General features: G+C 43.2%; 1 protein-coding gene across 1 annotated transcript in view; it reads right to left on the bottom strand.

The window, feature by feature from the left end:
• Positions 1 to 3,591: 3,591 nt before the first annotated feature.
• PUM2 (pumilio RNA binding family member 2) overlaps positions 3,592 to 18,832 on the bottom strand; it is a 112,763-nt gene continuing 97,522 nt past the window's right edge. The window contains exons 16-22 of the mRNA XM_082250220.1: positions 15,468 to 15,597; positions 13,229 to 13,357; positions 12,298 to 12,435; positions 11,032 to 11,157; positions 7,238 to 7,359; positions 6,176 to 6,368; positions 3,592 to 4,348 (exon numbers count right to left, since the gene is read on the bottom strand). Coding sequence (XP_082106346.1) covers positions 4,217 to 4,348; positions 6,176 to 6,368; positions 7,238 to 7,359; positions 11,032 to 11,157; positions 12,298 to 12,435; positions 13,229 to 13,357; positions 15,468 to 15,597 — 970 coding nt within the window. The 3' untranslated portion in view covers positions 3,592 to 4,216. The remainder of the gene's footprint in view (positions 4,349 to 6,175; positions 6,369 to 7,237; positions 7,360 to 11,031; positions 11,158 to 12,297; positions 12,436 to 13,228; positions 13,358 to 15,467; positions 15,598 to 18,832) is intronic.

Genomic DNA, 18,832 nt, shown 5'->3' with positions numbered 1-18,832 from the left:
CTAATAACACGTTAGAGCCATGATGTATAAACAAGAACAAATTTTCCACCGGTAGATAAATAGCTGGTATTTATATATTTATATTTTATGAAGCTGTATAAAGACCGGTTAAAAAAAAAACAGAAAAAAGAAAAAGAAAAAGAAAAAAAAAAAAAAACTTGATTCAGAGAAAAGAAATTTACATTATACAACACTATATGCCAAGGCAATATAGAAGAGACCCAAATGTACACTGAAATTATTTTTTTTTTTTTGCCCCTCCCCGAACAGTGGGGAGGTGACACAGTGACATGTACAGCCAAAAGGTTTACAAATGTACACCTGTACAATCAACTACAAAATGAGCAAGGCTTGTAGTAAACAATGAAACTGTAAACGGTCAACTACTCATTAGTTACACTTGTACAATACAAAGCATATACTTATATAAACAGAGAAAATTACAAACGTAAAGCAGTTCGAATATATTTATATGTATATATATATTTATATATTTATATATATTTTATCAGCGGTTTTGTCATGCGTAAATGTCAAGCTACCATAGGGATTTTAATTTTTTTTTCTAACTAAAACTACGTGTTTTGGCTAATGACAGCAAATTTAAAAAAACAAAAAAAAAAAAAAAACAACCACAAAACTTAGCGACTAATAAAAAAAAAAAAAAAAAAAGTCACACACTGTTATATGCAAGGGAAAATAAAAATACATAACGATACATTGACTTTACTACCACTGCAGAGGAAAGCATTCATTGTCAGTGCTTAACTATGTGCTAGAGAAACAAAAATGGAGCTGTCGTTTACAGACAGGTTACAATTTGCTTTTTTTTTTCTGCTAGTTTGAGAATTTATTAATATAGCAGCCTGGGGTTGTAATGAACCACACCAATGGAATCCACCAAAGCCTCTGTTGCATACAAAAATGGGGGGAGGGGGGAAGTAACAGCATGATTTGCACACTAAATCCCATTTTGCTTAGAAGGTGATTAACGAGTGGAAAAAAAAATTTAAAGTGATTAACTCGTCCAAAATTCACTGGTGTTGTAAGCATCAGCAAAATAAAAAATAGCACCACCTACTGTCCTTACTGTAGATAACAAGGGCTCATAACCCATCCAAGCAATAATATGAACAACTGGGTCAGACAAGAAACCTACATCCTTACCTACAAGGCCAAAGTCTACCAAAGACCAAAAGGACCGGTCTCATTTATTCATAAGCTCCACAAAATGTTAAGTACTTCAAATTAGACACATTCTGTTCAGATTTGAGCATAGCAAAGTCCCTGAAATATTGTAAAGCCCAGATGTAGGCTTTATATATATATATATATATATATATATATATATATATATATATATATGTTTAACAGCAGACTGGATAAATTGAAAAGAATGTACACTTTTATTTTGCTATTTCTGCCCTATTCCTACGCAAGCCGCTGTGCTTGGCGGGAGGAATGGTCAACACCTCCAGTGGTCCCCATGCCCCCCTGTACAGTAGTCCAATCTTCTCAGGGATTGTCAGCATTGTAAAAGGGGTGCCTGAGACCACTGGAGATCTGGACTGTTTACTCTCACACAGCGCAGTGGTCTAGATTAGATCTAAGCATGCTGACATGGAGATTCAAACAGGAATTGGGCAAGAGCAGTATAAGGGGAAAAAACAAACAAATGTCTTTGTTTTATGCAGCCTGAGGTCAAATGTGAAATAGAAAAAAAAAAACCTTTGGGATTTCAGTAGTTTGGGTTGAAAATACCAGGGATCATGTGCATCAGTCACCTTCATAGAGAAATGTGTGCAGCTGCTCCCCCTCTCCTAGTCTGGGAGACAATAACTCCCATGGATTTCTACAGTTGATACAATCCCCTGCTGCCAATTGGCTGGAAGAAATGTATTTCCTTTCCACACTTTTTACGGGAAATGGTTTATAACTTCTATAGGGCCAAGGATCGAGATCTCAGCAAGAGCCTGCTGTTAGTCTGTGTTGTTCCTTATAAGTAGGGGCAAGTAATGCATATGAATGATGTGCAAGAAATCTCGCACTCCTTAGGCACCTTTCATACAGGCGGACCATTCAGTTTTTCAGGCGGATCTGAACGGCATGTCTGCTGACATCCGATCTGTCAAATCTGGACAGATGGAAACCCTATTCGGATCGGATGAGAACAGACAGACGGTCCATTCTCATCCGATTTCCCCATAGAGAAGAGCGGGGACCTGACAGCTCTGTCTCCACACACAGCGCAGAGACAGAGCTGTCATCCGCCTGCTCAGCGCTGAGAAAAACGTAGTCCGCCAACGGACTCCCCTGTGTGAAAGGGGCCTTAATCTGCAAATAATAAAAAAACAAAGCAAATGTATCTTTGCATCATGAATATGACCTTGTGATGTGGCTTTGATGTTTTCACCAGTCCCCCTTTCAGGCAGAGGTGTTGTTCTTTAGATTTCAAACTCTCCATCCATTGTCTAAAAAACTCAACTGGTGGCACAGAAAAAAATGTGTGGGTACATACCTTTACAAGGTAGTCACAAAAAAATGCAACTAGTTTTTTCATGTGGAAAAACTATGGCAGAGTCTTGTGTATCGTGTACAAGTCTCTCTATAACATAAGCCTTTATCTTTTCCTGGGCTTTAAATCCTATGATGCTGATCTGATAAAGCGCAGATGAATGAAAAAGTCACTCATCTTGACACAAGAAATAAGGATCTAAAGTGAACCTATACTTTGCCATTCAGGACAAAGAACCGTGTTCAGTAGAATTCCATTCTCCCCAGCAGAATATAGGTACTTTCCTTTCACTCCCACCCTGCCATGTTCTGTGTCTGGAAGCAAAGGCCCCGCTTAAGCTACAAATCTTACAAGTCGTATCTTATACAGGGCTTTTGGCACAATGCTTTCACATTGCCAGTCACATGTTTCTGTATACCCGAAGTAATGGCAGTTTCCTTTGGCTCCCAGCATTGAACAAAATGGATGGGGAGCACAGGAAAAGTAGGAGCTTTGGGGATAGGGGGTTTGGTATTGCCTTGTTTATAATGGGCAAAGCACAGGTTTGCTGTTAAGCGAGTCCTTTGCCTAAAAGGACTAAAAATTAATTTTGACAACAGCAGTAACCGTAATGGAAAGCCTTACTATACATTTGGGCACTGTCATTCACCCTGTAACAAAAAGGCTGTCATGCAGATATCATTTGTGTATTTTGGACAGTTAGGTCACATACAAACTTAAATCATATAACATGGCTCCAGTCACACCAATCCACATCTAACCATACACTAGCCATACACAGCTTGAATATCTGCCGATGAGGCTGAATTGACCAAAAATGGAGTTGTGAGTGGCCCTGTTGGCACCACCCAGGTTGACAAAGTCGATTTCAAAATCGAAAGAGATGAGTGGAAGTGTCCACCATGCACTCACTGTTCGTGTATTCAAGCAACCGCAGGTTCTACGGCTGTCTGATCCCAATAGCGAGCAGGGAAGATTCCTGCAACAGCAAATGGGGGATACTGACCAATTTCTAAACGCCTACAGACCAACCCCTCACAGCGTTCTGAATAACATCATAAAACATGTCTGCTTTAGTCAAACGAATGCCATGTCCACCCACGCATTAGCCTAAGCTTCTACTGTCCAGTGGACTGACAGGCCTCTATTACCTGACAAAACTAGACTGCTATCTCCAGTAATCTAGCACACAGTCTATCTATAAAATGTGCCCATGTATTTTGATCACCTGTAAAGAATTTGATAGTTAACAAAATAAAATAAAATGCAACAAAATAAGACTCATACTCTATTTACAAGCAGATACTCCATGCTCATGGGAGACTAACCCAACTGGCAAACCAGCGTATTAAAATACTGTACTTTTCCCTTTTAAAAACTACCACTTTTTACAGGAACTTTACAAGGTAAAAATTTACAAAATATGTGACAGCTTGATACAATTACATCATTTACAGGCCCTGGTTTTTTTAATTATTTTTTAAACTAACAGGCAGTTGGGTGAGTCTTCCACTGGAGCTGGAGGCAGGCCCAAAATGTACACTTGGAGCCACAGTGAGATTTCAAGTGGGAAAATAATAAATAGTGTGATACACATCAGCTCTTCTTATAGGAAGCGAAGTGGAAAGGTTGGATAGCTTCTTGTAAAGTTTGAGAGGTGTGATGAATATCTGTATTTTATTCTTCCTTTCTCCTCCTCTGCTACAGCATTCCATTGGGGGGCCCTACCATTGGCCCCAGGTCAGTGCTAGTCTTCATGTAATACTTCTCCAGCTTGGCCAGTATGTGTTTCCCGTAGGTATATTTACGCAGTGTGGTGATGTGTGGTCGAATCTTAGAGGAATAGAAAAAATAGAATTGCTTAAAATAGTTTGTAAAATACAAGAACTACGCCATGCAATACAAAATCAATACTAATCACAAGTAATGGTCAATAATAAAGTTACTAAGGCAGGCCATAGATTGACAAACAGGAAAGAAAAAAAAAACTCTTGATTGCCCTATCAGTCATTGGTGATGGGGGAATCCCTCCCACTGAGCTGTGTTCTCCTGGGGTGTGGGCAGGGGGGAAGCCGTCCAAGCCAGAAGAACACAGTGATTATTGCTAGCAGCTATAGCCGCTGGCAATAAATTGCATCCTAAAAATACAACATTCTGGTTGTACCCAAGTTGATTTATGGATTGACTTGGGTACAATCAACCTGCCCATAGATGTTTCAAATCTCTGCCGGTAAGTGCTTAAAGGGATTGTAAAGGCAGAAGGTATTTTTTTCTCTTTTTTCATTTTAATGCTATGCATTTAGATAAAAGTTTTTTTTTGTGTGTGTGCAGCAGCCCCCCTAATACTTACCTGAGCCTGTCTTTATCCAGCGATGTTGTAGGAGTGTCCCAAGCTGCCTGGGACTGCCCTTTTCATTGGCTAAGACAGCGGCATGGCGAGATTGGCTCACGCTGCTATCAAAATCATTCAGCCAATCAGGAAAGGGTGGTGGGGCTGGAGCGCAGCCCTGTGTCTGAACGGACACAGGGCGCTGTGACTCGGCTTAGGTGCCCCCATCGCAAGCTGCTTGCTGTGGGGGCACTCACAGGAGGGAGGAGCCAGGCGAGCCAAAGAGGGACCCAAGAAGGAGGAGGATCTGGGCTGCTCTGTGCAAAACCAAATGCATGTAGCAGGCAAGTAGAACAGGTTTTTTTTTTTTTTTTTAACAAGACTTTACAATCACCTTAAGTGGCTGAGATTCAAACTGCCTATGGCTGGTTTTAATCACTCACTTGTTATACATCTCCTTGACTATTGCAACTCTGCCCCCCTCTGTAATTCTTACACTGGACTCCACTTGCACAGTAAATTAAATACTAACTGTCCAACAACCTTGTCTCAAAATATTGCTCAAACTGTACTTTCAGCTACCTCCCAGGACCTCTTGCTCTGTAGCTTCCTTCTCCCATGCTCACCTTCAGAATTTCTCCAGAGCCTCTCCCATCCTTTTGAACGCCCTACCTTAATCTGTCCAGCTATCTCGTACTATGTCTGACTTTAAGTGATCGCTGAAAAGTCCTTTTTTCAGGGAAGCCTATTCAATCTCCACCTAAACGTTTACTTTCTCCAATTCATCATTCAGTTAATATAAGTTTGTATCACAAGCCCCTATTTAAATTGTGTGCGCTCATGAGCAAGCCCTCATTGCGTCAAAATGTTATGGTGCTTAAATTAAACTTAAACTGCTGTCTATTTAAAGTGCTGCGCAAACTGTTGCTGCTATATAAATCCTGTATTATAATAACAATAAAAAGTACCACCTGCCTTAAATCTATGTGTACTGGTTTATAAATAAAGTCAGGTAGAGACACAAGCAGTGTCTTCCAGTCTGGCTGTTTTTGAACAAACGACATATAAATCTCAAGTCTTTGGTACCAGCAGACAGCCTCAGACAACCTATCTTAAAAGGGAAACAACAGGAATGGTTTAGAAGCCATGTCCAATCACTATTCCTCCTCCCAATGCAAGCTAGAACAGTTTGCGTTCTCCTCGCTCCACAGCCATAAACATTTGTGTTCCACTGAGTTGAATGTACTTGTTTGCTGTGCAGCTACCAGTCTTGTCCTCCTGTGTCTTTGGGCACTTTTCATTTTACAATCATCTAGGCAAGTATGCTTTACCTTATGCATGATGATTTTGCGCTGAGCGGGCTCGGCCATGTCAATCATCTTCTGCACCACGTAGTTTGCATACTGGTCCTTCATCATGGTGTATAAGGCACTGTGAGGACCGTCATTCTGGCAGCAGACCTCATCGATGAGCAAAGCCCTCTCCGTACGGGACGAATGGGTGACGCACTTCTCTACAACATTACTAAGAAGAAAAAGAAGACACAGATTCATGTAAGAGACAGAAGATTTGGTGAACAGATGTACACAGCCATTGTGCACAGTTCTGTGTTACGATCGACTTCATTAGAATAGTCACACTAAATTGTTGAAAGCAGACATCTGCCTGATATGGCCAAAAAAAAAAAAATACAAGAATGGCCTGCTGCTTGCATAGTGTTATGCATAATGCTATAGAACAATGTGACATAAATGACAATCCACCATCAAGTGTAGCCTTAAAACCTGCTCCAAACATGAGAACTTATTTCCAACTAACCATTAAGATCCCCTTCACCACACTTGTGCGACCTGAAAGTTGTGCTACTTTGCGACTTTGACTGGACTTGAAGCAATGCCTGTGTAATCTTGAGGTCTATGGACCTTAAATCGCATCAAAGTCGGACCAAAGTTGTGCAAGGACTACTTTGAAGTTGCACAGATATGAACGGTACTCATTGGAAATCATAGGCAACAACTTGTCATGCGACTTTGCAGTCCCAAGTCGCAGGACAAGTTGTAAAAGAGGCCTTAAGGCAAAAACAGTTGGGGGCATCACAAAGGAGAAGAGTTCAATAACACTCTAGGAAAAAAAAAAAAAAAAGCTAAAGTCTGAAGAGGCAGGTTTATTGGAGAGGACAAGGCCCTTGTACAATTTTCCTAAACTCCACCTCTGCAGCAAAAAAAAATAAAAAATAAAAAAAAAAGGGACAGGTGCATTCATTTGTATAACAGAAAAAGGCTACAGGAATAACTTGGCTTGGCTGTGAAGTCTGTTAAGGAAATAAGTAACTGTGAAGACAAAATCAATAGATTATATTTACAGGTGGGAAGTAATAGACAAAGATCATTTACCTTGCAAATTTGTGCTGACTGAGGGCTAAAACCTTTCCTCTTATCTCAGAAACAATTTTGCTCTTGTCTTCAGTGCGGCCATGTTCCAATACATGCTGAATGACATAATTACCATACTGATCCTGTAGGAAGAAAGCAAGCATTAAAAACATATAAATATGCTCTTTTCACCTAGTGTGCGCCAACAACTATGGCCTTACACTTACATGATGCATACTCAAAAAGACGGGGATGGAGTGTGAGGTCAGGCAGACAGAGCTTCAGGGGACCTCTGACCCACACATGACTCAATCCATCAAACATGAATGGAGGAATTCAATAAAGCATGAATATCACTTTTTTAGAGGCAAGTCCCTTAAGAACTACCTGCTCTCAGGCCCTGTTCACACCTGAGCGTATTTCAGCTCGTAATACGCTCATCTCTGAAGTCTCAAAACGCCCAACAAGCAAAATCCCATTCATTTCAGTGGCCCCTGTTCCCATATGAGCATTTTGTCACCTGAAGCAAAACGCCTGAAGCTCAAAAAAGTACATGAGCTTCTCTTTTGGCAGATTACAGGCGTTTTTGTTAGATGTCAATGCCTGCCTCCAAACACCTGCAAAAAATGCCAGAAAAAACGCTTGAAAAAAGTAAAAAAAAAAAAAAAAAAAAGCCTGGAAAAATGCCCAAAAAACGACTGGAAAAAAAAAGCCCAAAATACGCCTGAAAACGATACGCTAGTTTTGATATCATTATCAACACGTGCCAAGTTCAGTCAGTTCTTTCTACCGTCACATTAAGACCCTATTGCTATGGCAGTGACAGATTCTTAAATAATTGCTGTCAGTAGATTATGAAACTAGCAGTAATTAATGCAGAGTTCTGCCCCCCCCCCCCCCCCACTCCAAAAATTAAAAGTCAGCAGCTACACATACTAGTAGCTGCTGACTTTTAATATTAGGACACTTACCTGTCCTGGAGTCCAGCGATGTCAGCACCGCTGCCACCACGTAAGGGAACCCAGCAGTGAAGCCTTGCGGCTTTATGGCCGGGTCCCTACTGCGTATGCACAAAGTGCGCTGCGCTTGGTAATTACCTGGAAGCAGAGGGAGGAGGAGGATGGGGCCAAACCGCTGACGTACCTCGCCGCGGCGAAGTCCAACAGAAGTGGGGACGGGGTACCTGTCAAAAACAGGTAACCGATTCCCCCCTGAAAAGGTGCCAAATGTGGCACTGGAGGGGGGGGGGGGGGGGGGGACAGATAAGCGGAAGTTCCACTTTTGAGAGGAACTCCGCTTTAAGACCAATTCTGAGCTGGTGTAAAAGGTACTCCAGTACTCATGAGTGGGGCATGTTTGTGCTGGGAAGGTGTCATGATTCATGAATATGACCGGTTCCCCCGCAGGGCTCCATCCCTGGTCCCATTTAGTTGTCGGTAGGGAGATTCCCACTATGAAAGCCAAATGTAAACAAAGGGGACGAGGATACTGGTGATGTCATTACTCAAATATAGCAATGTCTTCATTTTGGGAAAAGACTTGAGTCACTGGGTGGGCAGAGCCTGATGGATGAACGACTGCGTAAGGTCTGCGTAACTTCTGATGAGATTGGGCTATTGGAATGAATAACGGCTAAGGATCTGCCCACGCCATCTCTCAGTTCTCCATCAGTTGCCCATCAGAGTGCGTCAGTTTAAAATCCGTAGTGATTAAGGAGTCTATTATGGACACTCCAACCTCAGTGCCAGGTTTCGACAGGTACATCAATCGTGTGCAATCACTGACAATTTCTGTACAGTGACTTGATGAAATTCTAAAGGGTATGTAAAAGGATAATTAAGAGATTCACACTCACTGGCCACCTTTTTAGGTACACCTGTTTATTTGCTTGGGAAAACAAATTACTAATCAGCCAATCACATGGCAGCAACTTAATCTATTTAGGCATCTAGATGTGGTGAAGACTACCTGCTGAAGTTCAAACCAGGCATCAGAATGGGGAAGAAAGGGGATTTAAGGGACTTTGAACGTGGCATGGTTGTTGGTGCCATATGGGCTGGTCTGCGTATTTAAAATACTGCTGATATACTGGGATTTTTATGCATAACCGTGTCTCGGGTTTGCAGAGAATGGTCCGAAAAAGAGAAAATATCCAGTGAGAAGCACTTGTGTAGATGAAAATGCCTTGTTGATGACAGTCAGAGGAGAATGGGCAGACTGGTTTGAGATGATAGAAAGGCAACAGTAACTCAAATAACCACTCGCTACAACCAAGGTATGCAGCATACCATCTCTGAATGCGCAACACATCGAACCTTGAAGCAGTTCGGCTACAGCACCAGAAGACCACACCGGGTGCCACTCCTATCAGCTAAGAACAGGAAACTGAGGCTACAATTCACACAGGCTCACCAAAATTGGACAACAGAAGACTGGAAAAACATTGCCTAGTCTGATGAGTCTATTTCAGCTACATTCAGATGGTGGGGTCAGAATTTGGCATAAAAAACATGAAAGCATGGATCCATCCTGCCTTGTATCAACAGTTCAGGCTGGTGGTGGTGTAATGGTGTGGCAGATATTTTCTTGGCACACTTTGGGACCCTTCGTGCCAACTGAGCATTGTTTAAATGCCACCGCCTACCTGAGCGTTGTTGCTGACCATGTCCATCCCTTTATGATTACAGTGTACCCATCTTCTGATGGCTCCTTCCAGCAGGATAATGCACCATGTCACAAAGCTCAAATCATCTCACCACTGGTTTCTTGAACATAATGAGTTCACTGTACTACAATGGCCTCCACAGTTGCCAGATCTCAATCCAACAAAGCACCTTTGGGATGTGGTAGATTGGGAGATTCCCATCTTGGATGTGCAGCGGACAAATCTGCAGCAACTGCGTGATGCCATCATGTCAATATGGACCAAAATTTCTGAGGAATGTTTCCCAAACTTTTGTTGAATCGATGCCACGTAGAATAAAGGCAGTTCTGAAAGCAAAAGGGGGTCCAACCCGGTACCAGCAAGGTGTACCTAATAAAGTGGCCGGTGAGTGCAAATAATTCATATGTAAGCCTACACAGATTTTATAAGGCTGAATGTTCTAATTGCAACAAACCAAAGCATAGCATTTTCAGTCTAATCACACATTTATAGTGACCAAAGATGATTGTGCATGTTCCACAGATTCACACATGTGACATTGAGGTGTTGTGTGCAATCAACTACTACATACTATTTACCACTAAAAACCCTTTGTCTTGAATTTCTCCAAAAAAACAGCAGAGCACTTCCTGGCATAAGACTATGCCCAGGCCTTCTTGTTCCTTTCCTGAAATGTGACAGTGCCCAGGAACTACTTTTCTTTCCCCAACTTATGACATTCTCACTCTAAAGCCTCTTATCTGCAGTGTAAGACCATTTAAGACACTGCTACCTTTGAATGCGGTCACCACTGAGTAACTACAGTGCAAGGATCTCCCCTGCTTCATTCATTCAGCAGATCTGTGCTTCTGACACCACTCCAGTAGTCATCAGGGAAGCAACCCTGACATGGGGAAACAAAGCCCTGCTCTTGCATCAAAATGGCAGCCCCCAAGGCATGGTAAATCAGTAGTGAGAAAAAAAAAAAATCAAGCTGAAGGTAGCCTACATGTAATATTGGTGACAACCCCTTGCCTTTTTAGGGCACATCTTTCATAGTATAGGTTCTCTTTAATTATGCTGATCGGCATACCATTCTGAATATTTATCTCTGAAGATAAAGGAATTAATTCACAGAAAGGATCCTTCCTTTAGGTTAATGACGTTTTACCTGCACTAGCTGCTCTGTGCTTTGATGTAACTCCTCCAGAATAGGCATAGTCTGTTCCACAGTGCAATGCTCCAGTATGCGCTGTATTACTCTGCAGCCATAGGGGTGGGTGGAGAGTACATACACCTGATAGACATGAAAATAAAAACAAATCAGAAATTGTCCAAAGCCACAGTGAAATCACAATTGACTGAAAACGCTACTTGTTAGTTATCCTGATCCTTTTCATTCAATATTCACACTGATGCAGCGCGTTTAAATGCGGTGTAATGCCCAACTTTGGAAAAAATTCAAAACTACCTTTGCAGTGGGGATCCCCCTGGTAAATGCTAAATTTCTGTCTAGGGTACCATTAAATAGTTTTACTTACCTTATCCCTCACTCTGGCTCCTCCTCTTCGTGTGACCATTCCTCTGAAGCTTATTTTTTTTGGCTCTCTACGCATCTGATGTCATCACATACAGTGCAGGACCAACAGTCCTGCACTGTATCCTGCACTGTAAGGGAGGACACCAAAGGCCCACTCACTGCCCAGAGCAATGCAGGGAAAAGCAGAGTGCAGGCTGCAGGGGGAAGGAAGGGTTAAGGTGAAACTGCTTTTAAAACGGTACCCTAAACTATTACAAATATTTAACCCCTTATGAAGGGGGGCACTGCAGCAGTTTTTTCCCCAGAGTGAAGGCCTTTTATTTTTACAAGTCTGTGAAAGAATCACGGGCAAAAAAAAAAAAGCCTTTACAACTTTTCTTCCCCGGAAAGGCAGCACACCACACTACAAATAGTGTTCACAGCTGTGCACTAGTCTTGTCTTTTGTCAGAATGTACTAAAGTCAGAAAATCAGCCAGACAATGAGCATTTTCATACGTGGATCAGCTGTGATGGCCTATATGTTTTTTTTTTTTTTATGTATCACAGGTCAGTACAGTAAGTCATCTCCACTATGATCATTCAATAAATAAGGGGACATCTTTCCTGAAAAGCACTTTGATCCGCAGCACAGAAGGGGGTCAGGGGGGGTTGTCACTGCAAGGATGATCTGTCTTTAACACTCCTGGTCAACAGAGGTGTTGAAGGATAACAGCACATGTGAATTTCAATGTGAACTGAAATGCCTTTTCTGCTAGAAATGTGCTTTTTGGAAAGTTTACCCAGGGAATTCATTTGACTGCTATTGTTTGGGTCAAAACTGTTTTGCTCCCCACTTTGAAGATAAACTTCTAGCAACCCAACTGGAAGTTTATACACCAACATTTATACAAACCCACCTGTCCTTTGAAGGCATCAATGATGAATTGGAGAGACTGTGGCTGGACACATTCGATACATTTTTGTACCACGTGGTTTCCGTTCTGATCTTTTACACACTTCAGAACATGTCCATCCAGCTCCTTCACCATCTCACTCTGCAAAAAATAAAAAAATAAAATTAACCACACAAGGACTTCATTCAGCATCATGAGGCTACACATAATGATCAATTTCAGACTCCCTCTTTTAGGGGTAGAATTTAAGCTACTGTTGCAAGACAGCATGCAAATCGCACCTGCAGGCAAAACGTGTGTGAGGGTGGTATTTGAAAACACAAAACGTTTTCAGGTGTATGAAACAGCATGGTGCAAAAGCACAGTGCGGCTGCTAGTTTGAAAAGGTGCAGGGACCCTTTTCCAGAGTTTTCCTGCAGGTACCGCAGCCTGTCCAAATGAATGGGCTGCTGTGTCTGCACAAACGTTGCAAGCAAAAAAACACGACAGTGTGGACCTAGCCTTAATCATACTAATGAGATATGATATGCCGGTCTTTGCACTTTGAAACCAAATGAAGGAAATCTGTGCAGAGAGAAATATGAGGGCTGCCACTGACAATTCATTCTGATCCATAAGCATGCAGCAAGAAAAAAAATCAGAACTCGATCTGCATACATAATCTGTGTTAGTGACCTAACACTATAGAATCAGCATGAGTCAGGCAACTACCATTTTCACAAGGAGAGGCAAGCAATAGCAGCCTGTGGGCTTCTCTTAGCAGCAGTCCTTTAAAAGGAGACACTGTGACCTGTCTGCAATCCTACCTTTGCCAATTCAGTGAATGTGCACTTTCAGAAACACAAACATTTTTGAAGTTTGTTCAACAGACAATCGTGTGTTAGATGAAAGTTGCCAATTCTAATCCTAAATGATGAAGGCGAAGAGAACATACCTGCTGATCTGGAGATATGGATTCCAGTGCTTTCTGAATAACACGGCACCCGTACATCTGTAAAGCCAGGGGAAGTACATGTCCACGTATTCGTGTTGCCAGTGCCAACTTCTGATCCATGCTGCCAAACTGAAAGAAAAATTGCGATGCTGATACTGGATTTGATTTAAGCATGGTTATCATGCAAAGTAAGTGCAAAGAGCAGCCCAGACACACAAAATCCCATTTTCTCTTTCGTTAATTGACTGACAAAGCTCTTGTCATTCTTGACCATTGGGACGTCCCAAAGCAGTGTCAAACATGAGGGGTGGGAAACAGCAAAAAATTCCCATGGCTAAACAGTAGCCAACCAGGTGACAGGGCTCAACCAAAACAACTGGAGCCCAGCTGAAAAAAAAAAAAATACACCCTCAAAGTTGATCAGGTCCTCTTAACTGCCTGCAAAACCTTTCAGTCAAAGGAAGCATCCGCAGATGCCAACACATCCACTTAATAAAACTTTGTAAAACTGTGCACCGATGACCCGGTGGCCTCCTTGCAAACCTGCGTCATGGACACTGGATGACAGAAGGCCCAGGAGGAACTAAGCGCCTGAGTAGAGTGCGCCTTGACAGGGAAAGGAGAAACCTGACCCCTGAGGAGTCCAGGTTAGTTTGTATCCGCCAGAGCAGGCCGTGAAAGGCTTCGAGCCCATGTCAGTCGACCCTGAGGGACGAAAAAACTTCTAATGACGAGGTTCCTTGCTCTTAGTAGCCTGCGGAAGAAAAGGTACTCTTCTCCCCTGTGAGACCTTTTATTTCATCCATGGTAGCTCCAAACAGACAATCCCCTTGAAAGGGAAGATCAGTCAAGGCCTTTTTAGAAATCTGGTCGGCAGACCAGCATTTGAGCCAAGAGACATGTCGAAGGACCACCATCAAAACAGAGGGGAGGCATCACAGAAACTGCAGCCCTTGGACCAGCTGGTCCGCCAGCTCAGCAAAGGCAGGAAGGAGCTGTTCTTCCTCCAGGTCACGGCGTAGGAGCTTAGCCCACTTGGTCAGAGTTTGGGACACTAGGGCCTTGGTAAACCTGCTGAGATTCGAATCATCTATGTCTGGCTTTACTGAAGTAAAAAGTATTCCTTTTAACCGCTTGCCGACCCCAAAACAACGTTTTGCTTTGCGGGCCCACTAGTGGGGGCACGCACACGTGCCGATTGGCCATAGGGGGAGCCAAATTAGCGGGTCTGGCAGCCGCAATGTCCGCCGGGCACCCCCGATCGCTCCCAGTGGAGATAGTATGGCGGTCTGCCGTTGTAAACACGGCAGACCATTGTTCTGTCAGTAATGAACACAGGGATCCTGTGTTCCTCCTATTTAGGAACATAGGTTTCTAGATTCATTCAACAAGCCAACCCCCCCCACAGTTAGAAAGCACCCCCTAGGGACACATTTAACCCTTTGATTGCCCCCTCGTGTTAACCCCTTCCCTGCCAGTGTCATTATTACAGTAACAGTGCATATTTTTAGCACTGATTACTGTAGTAATGTAAATGGTCCCCTCCAAAGCGTAAAAAATTTCAGTTAGGTGTCCGATCTGTCTGCTGCAATGTCGCAGGCCCAGTAAAAATCGCTGATCGCCGTCTTTACTAGTAAAAAAGATAAAAGTAAAAAATGACAAATCTCTCCCCTAGTTTGTAGACCCGATAACTTTTGCGCACCCCAATCAATATACACTTATTGGGATTTTTTTTTATACCAAAAATATGTAGCAGAATACATATTGGCCTAAAACGATGAAAAACTTGGATTTTTAATTTTTTTTTTTTTTGTATGGGAATGTTATATAGTAGAAAGTAAAATGGTTTTTTTTTTTTTTTTTTTTCAGAATTGTTTTGTTTATAGCGCAAAAAAAAAAATTGCAGAGGTGATCAAATACCACCAAAAGAAAGCTCTATTTGTGGGAAAAAAAGGACATACATTTTTTGGGTACAGCTTTGTCAAAGTAACGCAGTGCCGTATCACAAAAATTGGCCTGGTCATTAAGGGGGTAAAACCTTCCTGTCCAGAAGTGGTTAATAAGCAGAAACTTGATACTGATGGAATTTGGTTTGAAGCTTACTGGGTTCAGGAAGGTAGTTACCACAACAGGCCACGTGAAAACATGTTCACCAATACCAAAACCGTTCTAAACGGTACACAAAGGATTACCAAAAAGAACACATCCCAATGCAATACAAACATGGAAAATGGCTTACCTCAAAAAACTTTTGAATGACATAATTTCCAAAGACGTCAGTCATCAGCTGATAGGCCGCCTGGAGGATTTCTCCAAACACTACCTGGCGCTCTGCTGGAGTGGCCCGTTCCAGCTTCTGCTGGATGAACCTGGAGGTTAAATAAAATTAAAAAAAAAAAAGTTAATATGGTATATGTACGCTCACTCAAACATCTTCTCTGCTATATCTGGAATCCACTTCCAGCTCATGGCTTTTACAGTCCTACCACAGACACTAAACAGAGATAAGCCTGATGATCATTTAGCAAGAGGTAGAACAGTCAGAAGATAAATTACTTTTCGTCTTTGAGAAGGCGACAAGTAGTGGAAACAGCAAGGTGAATAAATGCACAGCCATTCTCTGGCATCACTGTATACCACTGCCAGAAAAAGAGCCCTGACCTAGCCAGGAATATTACCTTCCAAGGATCTTAAAGCAAAAATTAGGATACCCGAGACCCTTTAAGAATGCGATAATTACCCTACCTGCCCAAAAATGCTCTTCTATTAGATTTGTGGGTCATGACAGCATTTGTGACATTGCCATGGTGGCTGAAAAAGTGTAAAAAACAAACAAATTGCCCTTCACAGGCCTGGTCATAGTTGGTGTCACATATCCCCATAATAATTGCCCTGGTATGCGAGTCAGGAATTGCTCCACAACAATGGTGGATGAGGACGGCTTACTGGAATAAAAAAAATAAAAAATGGATTTTTGTAAAATCTTACCGTAAAATCCTTTTCTCTTAGCTCATTGACAGACGTAGTCCTCGGTGATACAGCACCTTCGGGTTATGTTGCCTCCACAGGAGTAGGACTAGACAGGAAATGAAAAATGCTCTGGCCACACCCCAGGGGCAGTCCCCGAGGGTATATCCTCTCTCTCTCCGCCACAGCAAATCAGTTATGTCACAAAAGCAGTGCTTAGAGAATTTAACCCAACCCAACTCAAAAAACAGAGGGGCGGGTACTACGTCTGTCAATGAGCTAAGAGAAAAGGATTTTACGGTAAGATTTTACAAAAATCCATTTTTCTCTATCGCTCATTGACAGACGTAGTCCTCGGTGATACAGCACCTTCGGGAAGTCCCAGAACAGTATCACAAATGAGGGGTGGGAAAATGGAAATCAAATCCAAATCTAGAAGGCCCAACCGATGCCAACTAGAAGTTTACAATGCTCATCCTTAATGATGAGACTCAACAAAAAAATTTCCAAACAGAAAAAAAACCCTCGAGGTAGACCACCAGTCTCCTCAAATTGCGGCCTGCAAAACCTTGCGGCCAAATGAGGCATCCGCCGATGCCATCACATCAATTTTATAAAATTTTGTAAAGGTATGTACCGACGACCAGGTGGCTGCTTTACATACCTGGACCACTGACGCCTGATGGCGAAAGGCCCAGGAAGTACTGAGCGCTCGAGTGAAGTGTGCCCTAACAGGGAACGGAGGATTCCGACCCTTAATAGAATAAGCCTGTACCACCGTCTGACTGATCCATGTAGATATGGTCGCGGCAGACACAGGCAACCCCCTTCAAGGGCTATCCGTGATCACAAAAAGTGAGTCCGTCTTACGAAAACCACTTTAGGAAGGAAGGATGGATTCGGAAGAAGAACCACCTTATCCCTATGAACCACCAGATCTGGGGAACGACAGGATAATGCGGCCAGTTCTGACACCCTGCGTACAGAAGTAATGGCCACCAAGAAGGCCACCTTCTGGGAATGTAAGCAAGGGAATCTCCCTAATATCTTCAAAGAGAAGTTTCTGAAGAACCGACCACACTAAATTAAGATACCAGGCGGTAAGGGTGCGCGCACTGGCGGAGCCAGATGTCGCACCCCCTGGATGAAATGCCGCACCAAGGAATGATTAGCCAAAGGTTTCTTGAAAGAAGATTGCTAACCCTGAAAACCTGACCCTTGATCGTGCTCAAGGATAGTTTCTGCTCAACCCCTAGTTGCAGACAGACCAAAATTCGGGTCACCGAATAGCTCTGTGGGGGAAATCCAATAGATTCACACCATGCAATATAAGACTTCCATGTGCTGGAAGTCGCTTTCCTTGCTCTAACTGGAGGTAGGAATAACTGAAGCTGACACTCCCTTGTCCTTCAGTACCTGGGTCTCAATGGCCAGGCCATTAAGCCAGCGACTGTAAAGCAAGATGGAAGATCGGTCCCTGAGACCGCAAATCCTCCCTGAGAGGAAGTCTCCAAGGAGCGTCCGCGACTAGCCTCGCCAAGTCGGCGTACCAGGCTCGACGAGGTCAATCCGGAATTTCCAGAATAACTGGAATTCCCTCCACCTCTATCCTGCGAAGAAGTTCCCGCAGCAACTTGAGAGGATGGAAGGCATGCCGTAGCTGATACTGCCCCCACGGGGCGATCAGCGTTTCTGCTGCGTCCGCTAGAGGATCGTGGCGCGAGCTACAAACCTCCGCACCTTCCTGTTAGGCCAAGGTGCCAACAGATCCACATCCGGGATGTCCCAATGGAGGAACAGCTAGGGAAAAACCTCTGGATGAAGAGGCCATATGCGATTGGATCCGAATCGGGCTGCTCTAGAGCTGCTCGATCCAGTAAATCAGACAAAATCTGATCGCTCTCAGTTCAGATACCCTTATTGGTAATCTGGATACTATCGGAAGAAATGACTTCCCCTGGTTGAGCATCGGAGACTTCCTGCCAGGGAATCGGAATTCTGATTCCATTAAAAAAGAATCTCCTTCAGGAGAATTCGGGTATGAGACTGGGTATACGGTACTGCCTCTAAGAAGGCCACCATCAGTCCCAGCCAATTGACGGACAGCAACATCCGAATCGTTGACTGAACCTTCTGGAGTTTCCCAGCAAGGAGAAACTCTCTTGCCCAGGATGTATCCAACCTTAGGCCCAGATAGTTCAGTCTCCTGGTGGGAACCAGGGATGATCTTTGGGAAAGCGAAAAAACGCTGATGTCCTGCGATGATGGGGATATAAAGATAGGCATCCTATATGTCTATGGACGCCAGGAAATCTCTTTGATGCAGGGAGGCCACCACTGTACGGATGGACTCTATTTCTTCCCAAGTCCAGATTTGGACACACCTTGCCCTCTTTCCTGGGCATTGTGAATAGGTTCGAATAGAACCCCTGAAACCGTTCAATGTTAGAAGGGCAGAATCGCACCGGTGGAAGTGATCGAAACTCGATCCTGTGTCCTCCAGAAACCGGTGAAGACATCCCCCCCCCCACCCCAGAGATGGGTAGGGGCGCATCAGGCTATATTCTTCAGGCTTGGCTGAGCCGGGCTCTGTTTACTAGACAGAAAAAAACTGATTTGCTGTGGCGGAGAGAGAGA

This window comes from Pelophylax lessonae, assembly GCF_965119305.1.
Source record: "Pelophylax lessonae genome assembly, chromosome: 3".
NCBI classification, from domain to species: domain Eukaryota; kingdom Metazoa; phylum Chordata; class Amphibia; order Anura; family Ranidae; genus Pelophylax; species Pelophylax lessonae.
The sequence above is the reverse complement of the archived record's forward strand: the minus strand, read 5'-3'. Positions and strand labels throughout refer to the sequence as shown.